Source organism: Doryrhamphus excisus, linkage group LG3, assembly GCF_037039965.1.
Source record: "Doryrhamphus excisus strain RoL-2023G ecotype Guam linkage group LG3, RoL_Dexc_Guam_v1.1, whole genome shotgun sequence".
NCBI classification, from domain to species: domain Eukaryota; kingdom Metazoa; phylum Chordata; class Actinopteri; order Syngnathiformes; family Syngnathidae; genus Doryrhamphus; species Doryrhamphus excisus.
This window is the reverse complement of record NC_136359.1, coordinates 12,210,679-12,221,915: the sequence shown is the minus strand read 5'-3', so window position 1 is coordinate 12,221,915 and position 11,237 is coordinate 12,210,679. Positions and strand designations below refer to the sequence as shown.

At 41.1% G+C, this 11,237-nt stretch overlaps 1 protein-coding gene across 1 annotated transcript; it reads left to right on the top strand.

Annotated features, from left to right (window-relative positions):
• The first annotated feature begins 6,640 nt into the window (after positions 1-6,640).
• On the top strand, positions 6,641-7,919 carry gas1a (growth arrest-specific 1a). The gene has a single exon (XM_058071838.2). It carries the CDS (start codon positions 7,118-7,120, stop codon positions 7,898-7,900), a length of 783 nt encoding a protein of 260 aa, XP_057927821.2. The 5' UTR covers positions 6,641-7,117; the 3' UTR covers positions 7,901-7,919.
• The last annotated feature ends 3,318 nt before the right edge of the window (positions 7,920-11,237 follow it).

The window sequence follows — 11,237 nt, the reverse complement described above, 5'->3', positions numbered from 1 at the left end:
ACCTCACAAAATACAAGGTCTGGGGTGCCTTTTCCTTCAATGGAACAATGGAGTTTAAGGTTGTGCAGGAGTGTCAAACGGCTTTTTCAACAGGACAACTCTGCAGTTCACAATGAGCTCCTCACAAAAAAACTTCTTCCAGAGGAATGAAGTCACTGCTTTGGACCATCCTGTGGGTTCTCCTAATTTTAATTAATTAATTAATAATGAGGACATTTAGGGATGAGTGGTAATTGAAGTTTAAAAAATGAACATCAGTTCCAGATAGTGGATGCCTTCCATCCATGAAGCCACCTTCACCGCCTGGAGCAACATTCCCACCAGCCTCCTGGCATGCCTAAACCAATTTTAAACCGATGCTCAGCTGATGAACAGCCCATTTCAGTTTAATGGTTGTTTGCAATAAATGTTAATGGGTGAGCAGATACAGATAGTGTTATACTCGCTCATCCCTAGTGTGTTGTTCTTTTTTGTATTGTTGTTTCCAATGAACTTATGACACTGGCTGGGCAGTTTGCACCCTACCACTATTACAACATCATAAAAGAGAGCTACAGTATGAATGTCTTTGCTCTCTCATGCAGTAGTTTATAAATAATCACTTATTATATCGATATCGGTTATATTGAAGTACTGCTTATTACGATACTATTTTCATTTCCCGGCAAATTTCTAGTCTTTTATGATATAATTAGTTCCGTTAGTACGATACCCGGTTATTATGATAATCCGGTTACTACGATGCTCTTTTCATCTCCCGCCAGCCAATTTGGTCTGCTTATATCGATACAAAAGCAGCTTAAATCAATCTTTGCTTAAGGATTTCAATACCAAAAAAGAACACGGCAAACGGCTGCTTCCAGTCAACTTTATTTTTCACACTTCCACCACCAGAGCACAGCACACACACCGATTCCCGCACTTCCTGGTTCACAGGTTATGCTCAACCCGCCCCACATAGCTGGCCAAACACATGCCTGCAACAGAAGAACCAACTGACATAGCATACACACCTATTCCAATGAAGACACAAGCGTACAAATACATGTATTTATTTGTGTTGAATTCAGATATCTTTTTATTGCTTGCAATAATCACTGTTTTTTATATGTACATGCAGGCGTTCGTGGTTTCTCTCGTGTGTATAGATTCTATACACACGAGAGAAACCACGAACGCAGTTGGTTCTTCTGTTGCAGGCATGTGTTTGGCCAGCTATGTGGGGTGGGTTGAGCATGACCTGTGAACCAGGAAGTGGAGGAATCGGTGTGTGTGCTGTGCTCTGGTGGTGGAAGTGTGAAAAATAAAGTTGACTGGAAGCAGCCGTTCGCCGTGTTCTTTTTTGGTATTGAAATCCTTAAGCAAAGATTCATTTAAGCTGCTCGACATTAGTCGAGTGCATTATTGCCCACTTTTAATGCAGTTTGGCGCAGAATCGGATATATCGACAGTCCGGTTATATCAATATTTTTTCCGACTCCCGACAATATCGATATAACGAGACTTTACTGTAATTATATAATTAGCATTTAGGGTATCTTGTAGGGATGAGCGATTACACCACTATCTGTATCTGTTCACCCATCTAAATGATCTGTATTCATATTCTGAGTGGGCGGGGAACAAACCGGACATGGGTGTGGTTTAACTGTAAGTGTGCAGTGCTTAAATATATTTTTCAAGCCTGAAATTCACATGTATTGATGAGAAGTTGCTAGCTATATGTGTACTGTGGGTGTGATCCTTTAGACTTTATTCTTTCATTATTTTTAATGAGCTGTGTGAGGTTGGTGCTGTATTTTTCAACTGACTTTATATCAACAGCAAGCAAGCAGCAAAGTTTAAAAGCACCGTACTGTGTATTACAATTATGGACAGAACTTGGTCACTGTGGAAGAGCAGTAATCTTTTGACATTTTGACTTGATAATCCATTGCCAGCAGGAATTTGTTCATTCTCTCCAAATGGCAGGGTTATGGACAGAAGAGGGCATGATCATTTGGTCCATGGGGAAGGCAAAGGGTCTTGGAAGAGGTTAAAAAAAAAGGACACATTAATTGGCCTGAGCAGACGAGTAGTATCGCTGCACTGGGGAGGCTGGGATAGAGGCCTGTCTGTAGTGAACAGCTGCAGGAAGAACAGCTCTTTGCCTTTCTTAGACATGTGGACGGAGTGTATGTGCATGTGTGTGTGTGTGAGTGTGTGTGAGTGAGGGCACTTACAGATGGGATGGAGGAGGGGAGAAGCAGGAAAAAAAGACTACGGTTTTAACAGCCTACCCACATCTGTTTATTTAGAAAAGAAACCATTGTGTCATTGAGTTATTCTAACAACCTACTTCAGGGCCAGTGTTAGTCCCACAATGACGGCTTTTTAAATACACAGTTTACACTCCTATGAAGTGGCCTCATAACTGCGTTTGGAGCCTGGTGGAACGTGCCAAATGGGGGAACATGCTTGGGTTTCACATTCCCTCGAGCACAACTTGACGTCTCTATAGCCCACTGCCATGCCAAAGGTTGGTGGGGGGAATCTGGTGGGGGTCGTTTAGACCCATTTGTTTGGACTTGTGCGCTTGTTCTGGGTCTGATCTCTTACGCTGGTACTTTTGGGCTTGGAGCACTGCCAGTCGGACTAGTGTATACTGTGGGATTCACTGTGTTGAATTCCTTTCAAGTGGATATATGACGGCTGGTTGCACCGTAGAAGGATTATGGCTTGGCATTCTTGACTGGAGTCTGTCTTTTTGTTTACTGTTTTCCAGCTTTAAAGTGTTCTATCAGTTTTCCAGTCAGCATTTCTGTGTCGGAGGTCGTTTGTTGGTGGTAGAGGCTAATGGCGGCAACAGCTGGTTGTGTGACCCAGAGGCCCGAAGACAGACTGCAGAGGTCTGTTATGGTGAAATAGAAGTTACCTGGATATTATTCCAGTTCAGTACGTACTCCCTCTGTACACCTGGCATGCTGACAGTGGAAAAAAATCCCTCAGCCAAAATATTTTACTGTTCAGCGAAGAAGTAAAGTTGGACTTTTTTCCAGAACATTCTACTTATTGGAATGCAGATGAGGCATTTCTACAAAATGTAGCTAAGTTGAGCAATGTAAAATTTACTTCAAACTTACGACTTCAGTTTTCTATTGGGTTGCTGCTTCTTCACAGGAAAATGCTTTAAGCCAGGGATTTTCTAAATCTGAGACAGTGAGTCTCCTGTTGGAGAACTTAAAAAAAAAAAGTGATTTATGGAACAAATTTTGTGGACTTATTGCCTCACCCCAGCACTCTCTGTAGAATCCAAAGATCAGTTAATATTACCATTAAACACGGCCAAAGAATGTTTTTAAAAATGTATTTTTCCCAAGCTGCCGCGCCCCAGAAGTGTTCATAAAGTGGTCATAAATGCATGTATGTTGTGTTCTTTAATCCATGTACTGTATGCCAGTTAGTACATTATGTATGAATGATAGCCCACGAGTGAGCTTTTATTGTGGTTATGAACTTATTGTTTCAAATGAATTCATAGTGTTTACGTTTGGTGTGTTGTTTTGGTACAGTTTAAGAAGTACTTGCACAACAATGTTCATCCGAGTGTGTTAATTAGGGTCAGCAGGGCTGGTGCCTATTTGACATGATGGATGACTTTAATCAAACTGATTAAGAACACCCCCTCCACACACACACACCACCCTCATAACACTCCGTTTAACACTAAACTCATCAGTAGGATTATGAAGAAGGGATACTTTTAATCTTTTAGACGTAGGCTGTGCGAATCGCTGTGTTTGTTGCATGCAAGGTCATCATTGTGTACCAATTGTAGCCTCCCCCCATCTAACACATAGCAACTTCTAATCTCTTATGAATCGTTCGGGAGTTCCAAGCCGAACAGATCAGCGGAAATCTCCGGAAGGAGGACGGAACACGCAGGGGTAAATTAACAGGCAGACATGAGGAAGGAAATGAATGCTTAATCTTGCTTGGTTCTGTTCCAAATAACTTATCACTTGCCATTATTACTGCTTTGAAATCCCAAAGAGGAAGTCATTTGAATGGATAGTTCCTGCAAAGTCATTTCCTGTATTTCTGATATTTCCACATAGTGACGAGCTGATAAACTCTATAACTCTTGCTCTGTGCTCAAAACATTTCTCCAATGATGATACTTAAAGGTTAGGGCAGCACATCTGGTTTATTCAGACAGCTTCTGGCAAGGACCAAAGTATTGGAAGATTCCATCGTCTCAGTCCTCCCTTTAAAGGTTTGGTCTGAAGGATTTGTAGCTAAGAGGCTGTTTCTCTTCAAAAATGCTGTTTCCATCATGTAACCTTTAGTACAGTGCACATATCTCTGCAATCCCATTATAATATATGCTGTAACATCTAAACCGCACCCTTTAGCCACCAAGCAGTCCAGTTCTGTTTAACTCATCACTTATGTCCATATGAACACGAAATATGCAGTGTCAAAAATATTGTCAGTGGTGTTTTAAAACTATTTCTGTCCACACTAATATGCATGCACCTATTTAAAATTGGTCTTTAAAAAATTGCACCACCGGATATGGATGAATGAATTGAACTCACTTGACTGGAGTCCCCACTGTCATTGTTAAGAGCACTTGAAAGAGCGGCCATGTTGATGTTTAGAAATCTTCTGCTGATGCTCCCTGAGGTTCCATTCTTTGTTGTGCAGGAAGGACGCAAGGTATTGAATTCCCCAGTATCCATCATTTTGGACGAGTTGGGACCTTGGAGAAACGCCAGCAGCATCGTAACTATCCAGTCGTCACTGACATTGAGTGCATTGTTTGCAGCGGGAAGCTCAGCGCTGTGGCCTAAAGGTACATTCCAGAGATCAGAAACACAAACAGTCTTTGTGCCCTCGATGCTCTCTTTCCCTGACTCCCTCATCCACATCAAGCCTCCACGGCCAAACTGCCTCCTCCGGCTCGTGTGTCAACATGTGGGCTATCGTTTTACTCACATCCCATGGACACAACACAAATATACATACACACTACACACTCATTTTTCACGTAGATGGTGACAGATTTCATTGATCTTTTGTCAGAGCAAATAAACAAGGATACATCTATTTTCTATGCCGCTTGTCCTCACTAGGGTTGCCACTTATGCTGGAGCCTATCCCAGCTGTCTTCGGGCGAGAGGCAGGGTACACGCTGAACTAGTCGCCAGCCAAACACAGGGCACATATAGACAAACAACCATTCACACTCACATTCATACCTATGGACACTTTGGAGTCGCCAATTAACCTAGCATGTTTTTGGAATGTGGGAGGAAACCGGAGTACCCAGAGAAAACCCACGCATGCATGGGGAGAACATGCAAACTCCACACAGAGATGGTCGAGGGTGGAATTGAACCCTGGTCTCCTAGCTGTGAGGTCTGCGTGCAAACCACTCAACCGCCGTGCAGCCCTAAAACATAATTATATTATAATTAATATAATAATAATAAACTATATAATTACTATGAATTATATAATTATATATACAGTATAATTAAATGTAATTAAATAAAATTATATTATACTGATATGTCACAATTACTATACTAATACTATTTTTAAATACAATTTTCATTTAACTAAAACATTACCAAACTGCTCTGCAATAACTTGTGTGAGAATGCATTCCCTTTCATTTCTTAGAAAATAAAGGCATTCTATCCACTAGTATATTAAGTTAAATCAATTCATATCTATGATCATATCATAAAGGAACTGGTTGCCAGCCAATCACAGGGCACATATAGACAAACAACCATTCACACTCACATTCATACCTATGGACAATTTGGAGTCGCCAATTAACCTAGCATGTTTTTGGAATGAGGGAGGAAAACCCACGTATGCACAAGGAGAACATGCAAACTCCACACAGAGATGCCCAAGCGTAGATTCGAACCTAACAAATACTATTTTGCCAGTAGGCAGGGCTGCAAATGCGAAATCACAAACAGGTGCGGATCCACTGTACTGCATATAGCTACTTGTACTTAGGAGTGTTGTAATATTAAGATTAAGATATGCCTTTGTTCGTCCCTTAGTGGGGAAATTTGAATTGCACAGCAGCAAGAGTACAGAATCAGTTAAGCAGTACAAAATACACAATATAGAAAAATAAACAATATAAACAACCCAAGTATTAACGAAAATCAACAGTTTTTCCCAGAGTTATATACAATACAGTATGTAGATAATATGAAACGAGATGAGATATATGACCAGTCTATACACTGAGATCTTGTTAGAGAGATTACTTAGGAGTGTTGTAATATTACAAACAGCCTGACGCAGTACAAAATCTGTCCACCACATAAAATTACAACATATTGTTAAATGAATCTTTAAATGAGCATTATTATCATTGATAAAGGCAGTTTTTTGCTACATCACTTGTATTGGATTATGTGATTATGTTGTTGAAAGTGTTCCTAATGTAATGTCCAGTGAGTGTAGATGTCCAGACAATCAATTAAGAGTTCTGACCTCAGCTATAAGTTTTGTTGTTCTTCACCCCCCCTTCACCCCTACCCTCTAGCAGCCCCCCTTACCTCATGTTCCTCCCCACCATCTTCCACCCCATACTCCCGCCCTCAACACGTCAAAGTCACAACAACGGGGCCAACCAATGAGCTGCTTCGGGCTCATGAGTGGAGAGGGGCCGGGGAACTCAGAAACAAAATTGCCCAAAGGCGAGTGAGCGGTGAAACACTTTTGCAAAGCCTCGAGTGTGGTTGTTTTCTTCTCCGAACATTTGCAGTGTTTGTTTGCACTCCCGTGTGCTCTTGAATGATCGATCCAGTGGCTTGGAGGACTTTTTGGATTTGCTTTTTTTGTTCGGACGGAGGAGGAGGTGGAGGGGGGATCTCCGGACTGGAGATGGAATGATTTCTCCGTAAAGGAAAACACACATTGTGGCGTTCCAGTGTGTGTGGTTAAGTGGGTGAGAAATGCACGCTGATGACGGGTTCACGGAGCCGGGATTCTACGGCACCCTGTTGAATTTTCGCATTTTCGGATTAACTTTTTTGACTCTCCATGGAAGTGCTGTTGAAGTTTGCCTTATGAGTTTAAGCGTCTAACAAGACCCACCATGACAACCTCGCTAGCACGGACCTTCTATGGATCACTTTGCCCACTAACGTGTGTGCTTCTGCTGCTAGCGTGTTTATCAGCAGCCTCGCCGTCCCACGGCAGGAGGCTCATATGCTGGCAGGCCATCATGAACTGCCAAACGGAGCCCGAGTGCAATTACGCGTACGATCACTACATACGCGCCTGCGGGCCGGTGTTGAACGGCGAGAGGAAGAAGTGCCCCAGCCACTGCATCTCCTCCCTGGTGCAGCTCAACATGACCCGAAACGGCCCCGCTTTGGAGGACTGCAGCTGCGGCCACGACCTCGAGTGTACGCGCACTAAGCGGTCCATCGAGCCCTGCTTACCCCGGACTACCAGCACTGGCTGCACGGAGGCTCGGCGTCAGTGCGAGCGGGACCAGCAGTGCAGCTCCACCATGCGGGACTACTTGCACCACTGTGGTAAACTTTTCAGCGGGGCTATTTGCACCAACGCTTGTCGCAACGTCATCGCCAACATGCGCAAAATCCCTAAGGGTCAGCAGCTGGACACTTGCATGTGTGATGGCACCGAGAGGGCCATCTGTGAGTTTGTGAAGAGCAGCATGAAGACGCTCTGCTTTGACACCCCGGAGAGGGAGGAGAGCAGCGGGTCTCAGGACGGCTTTGACTCCGAGGATGATGAGGACTACTCGGACTCTGACTACAGGGAAGAGCCGGAAAGTGGAACCTCTCCCCTGGAGGTCCACTATGTTTTGACCATGCTGGCCTCCATGTTGGCTCTAATGCAACTCATTTAAGCACCACTTTTTCTTTTTTTTTTTACCAAGACTGCATGAACATTTGAATGAGTGCATTATTTTCTATGCAAATTGCAGCATGGGGCTACTTTTTGGAGGTGTCTGCTGTCTTACCAAAAGCAGTCACACTCACCAGATGCTTGGCTGGCACATGATAAGCTAAATTAGATTGTTGTACTTTCACACAGAGCCCGATATAACCAAGATGTGATGGAGCCAGAGCAGTGTTTGAACTATGCTGTGCACTGCCAATTTTTTTTCTATAAGATAAGACTATTTTTATATGACAGCCTTTTCTGGGAGGCATAGGATTTTTGTATTTAATGCTGGAATTTAAAAAAACCCTGTAAATAGCAGAAAGGTTAAAGAGGATAATTTATTTCATGCAGTCATATCCAAATGTGTTGAATAAAAGACTGAGAATTCCAGCTTTAAAGGGAAGTTATATGTTGTGTGTATTCTCTTGTACTGTACATTGTATATATGTCTATAGCCAATATAGTTTTTTTTCCTTCAGAGAATCTTATATGGTGCAGGCTATGTGCTGATTTATTCACTGTGTGTAGCCTATAGAAAGAAATGTCTAAATCCACTGTATGGTTTGCCTTAATGATACACTTTTATGGAAGGCATAAAAGGAAAACTTGAATATATCACCTTTGACTGTGACTTGTTTTTGCAGAGTGATTTAAATACTTAAGGGTGTAGATTCTGCATAGGAATGGGACTGTACTTTAAAAAAAAATGATAGTTTGCAGTTGTTTGACGTGCCAGGCAATAATGATCATTCCCATCTTATCTTTGGGCTCCCTGTTTGTCGACTGATAGCCTCATGACCTATACTATGTCTTGATTTAGCTGGCTGTTGTCAAACGCAACTGTCACCATAAATCAGCAAAACACCCTCTTGGCTCTCTGCTTGCACACAGGTGTCAGCCTTGACAAACTGTCGGTGTGTGTTTTTAACAAGGAACGTCATTTTTTTTAAGGTGTATGAACTTGGGTCTTACATTTTAAAGGATTTTATTTGCAGACTGGAGTTTTAGTCTTCATTTTGAATGATTATGTTCTTTACTAGTCATACTAAGCAGGCATTTGTTGTGTATTTACATGTTGTATGTAGCATCACATGTCCTTGGTCAATGATTTGCTGCAAAATGTTTTATTTGGAAGAGGTGCAGAGGAGGGGGGGTGAGGGCCCTCCAGCTGAATGGATGGAGGAGAAGTCGAGTGGCGTCTTTGTCATGGAAATGTTAAGCACATAATAGTTGAGCAGGACAATGGGGAGGCACTTCATTCTTTCAGGCCGGCTTGACACCTCTGGAGAGCCGAGCGACAGGGAAGCATGTGGGAACAATCTTTCGGCTGTTGCTGCTGCTGCCGCTGCCGAACTTCCAGCTCCAAGAAGAAAACATGGGAAAATCCTGGCAAGAGAAATGTGAAATGCACTTTTTCCATGACTAATTGCTCCTGCCTCCATGAGGTGCGAGAAAAAATGAAGCTAGAAAAAGCAGATTTCCATCAACAGTGTGTGTTATTATCCAACAAAATCTATCCTGCACTGAAATACTCGTGGTAGTATCAGTGTGCAGTCCGCCGTGCAGCTTTCCAGTAGAAGAAAGCCTCAGGAACCCAGCATGTCCTCCACTCTAACACCTCCTCCTCCTTGCCTTTCTTTTGCTCTCTCACAGTTTCACTCAGGCAGTTTCGGCACTTAGAAAAAGCACAGTGTGCACATAATAATGTACAGGGTGCAAGTGGATGGATGTGGAAGAAGAAAAACTCCCCAAATTGGTCTGGCTTTTGAAGCATTGTCAAAATGAATATACGGTTAGGTCGGCAAATATCCTAGCACTGACAAAAATTCTATAATTTTTATACACCATCTCTTTGGATTTCAAATTAAATGCAATTGAAGAGTATACAGCCATTTTTATGCGTCATTTGAAAGTGAATTGTATTTGACTATGTAGGACGGGAAGCCATGGTTTAGAAATATTTGTGTGTTTTAAAGTAGACCCACAACATAAGTGTAACTGACATTTTCATAATATCCATGAAAGCTCAGACTAACTCCAGTTTCTTGATTCCTTTATGATATTATCATAGATATAAATTGATTTAACTTAATATACTATAGGATATAATGCCTTTATTTTCTATGAAATTAAAGGGAATGCATCCTCACACAAGTTATTGCAGAGCAGTTTGGTAATATTTTAGTTAAATAAAAATAGTATTTTAAAATAATATTTAGTAATAGTATAGTAATTGTGGAATATCAGTATAATATTATTTTATTTAATTACATTTAATTATACTGTATATATAATTAATAGTAATTATATAATTTATTATTATTATTATATTAATTATAATATAATTATGTTTTATCGATTTTTATCTAAAATGTAAAAAATATAAATGAAAGATGACATTGAATAAAAAAAGCCAAAAAAATAATTTTTCTGTTTTTCTCTAAAATTTAAAAATATATGAATAAAAGACAATATAAAATAAAAAAGTTCAACTTGAATAAAATGATTTAAAATAAAATGATTGGTGTTCAAAAACACAAACATGGATAAACGGAATATAAAATGAATGGATGGATATTAGAGCCCTCTAGACGTGAAATGACACCCATATAGTCATTCGTATTATCCAATATAGCACATATAACCAGAGAGAGAAAATAAGCCATTTAAGACAAAAATAAACCTTGGGCTTGCGTGTGTCGCAGTAAATGTGTTCCAACTGTGTGGAGGACAAGAAATTAAAAGTTATTTTGTTTTTGTTTGCCATCCTGCAAACAAGTACACATAAACCTGACCTCCTTTGCCAGCTTTATCAACTTGATAACTATCTTGGCAAGGTCTGTTGTGTTTGTGGAAGAGTGAGAACCCCCCCCTACAAAAATAGACTTTAAAAATCACATGGTGGACTGCTTTCATTAACTGTTTCTCTGTTTGTGTTCCAGCTCTTTGCGCCGATATAAAATATCTTTGACATCAACTTTGCTTCAGTGCACGCCATTCACTTCTCCTTTCGACCTCCAGAACAAAACGACCCACACTTCACCCCTGTGCAGATCTCCTCACCCCCCCTTTACCTCCAGCCTACTATGGCAGGACAATGTTTACAAAACCACAGTGGTCTCTCGCCACTGATGCTGCGGTCGGAAGCCACATGCAGTCCTGCTTCTAATAAAGAAATTTAATAATCCCCATGTCCATTTTGTTAAAGCAAGTCCGAGCTGAAATTCATGTTTTCATTTTGATCCCGGCTCAATAAGTTTGCCCGAGGACAAGATGAAAAATAATTACATCGACTTTAT

Bases quoted from the DNA above. Each gene is read 5' to 3' on its own strand.
- gas1a (XM_058071838.2), top strand. From the start codon at position 7,118: ATGACAACCTCGCTAGCACGGACCTTCTATGGATCACTTTGCCCACTA.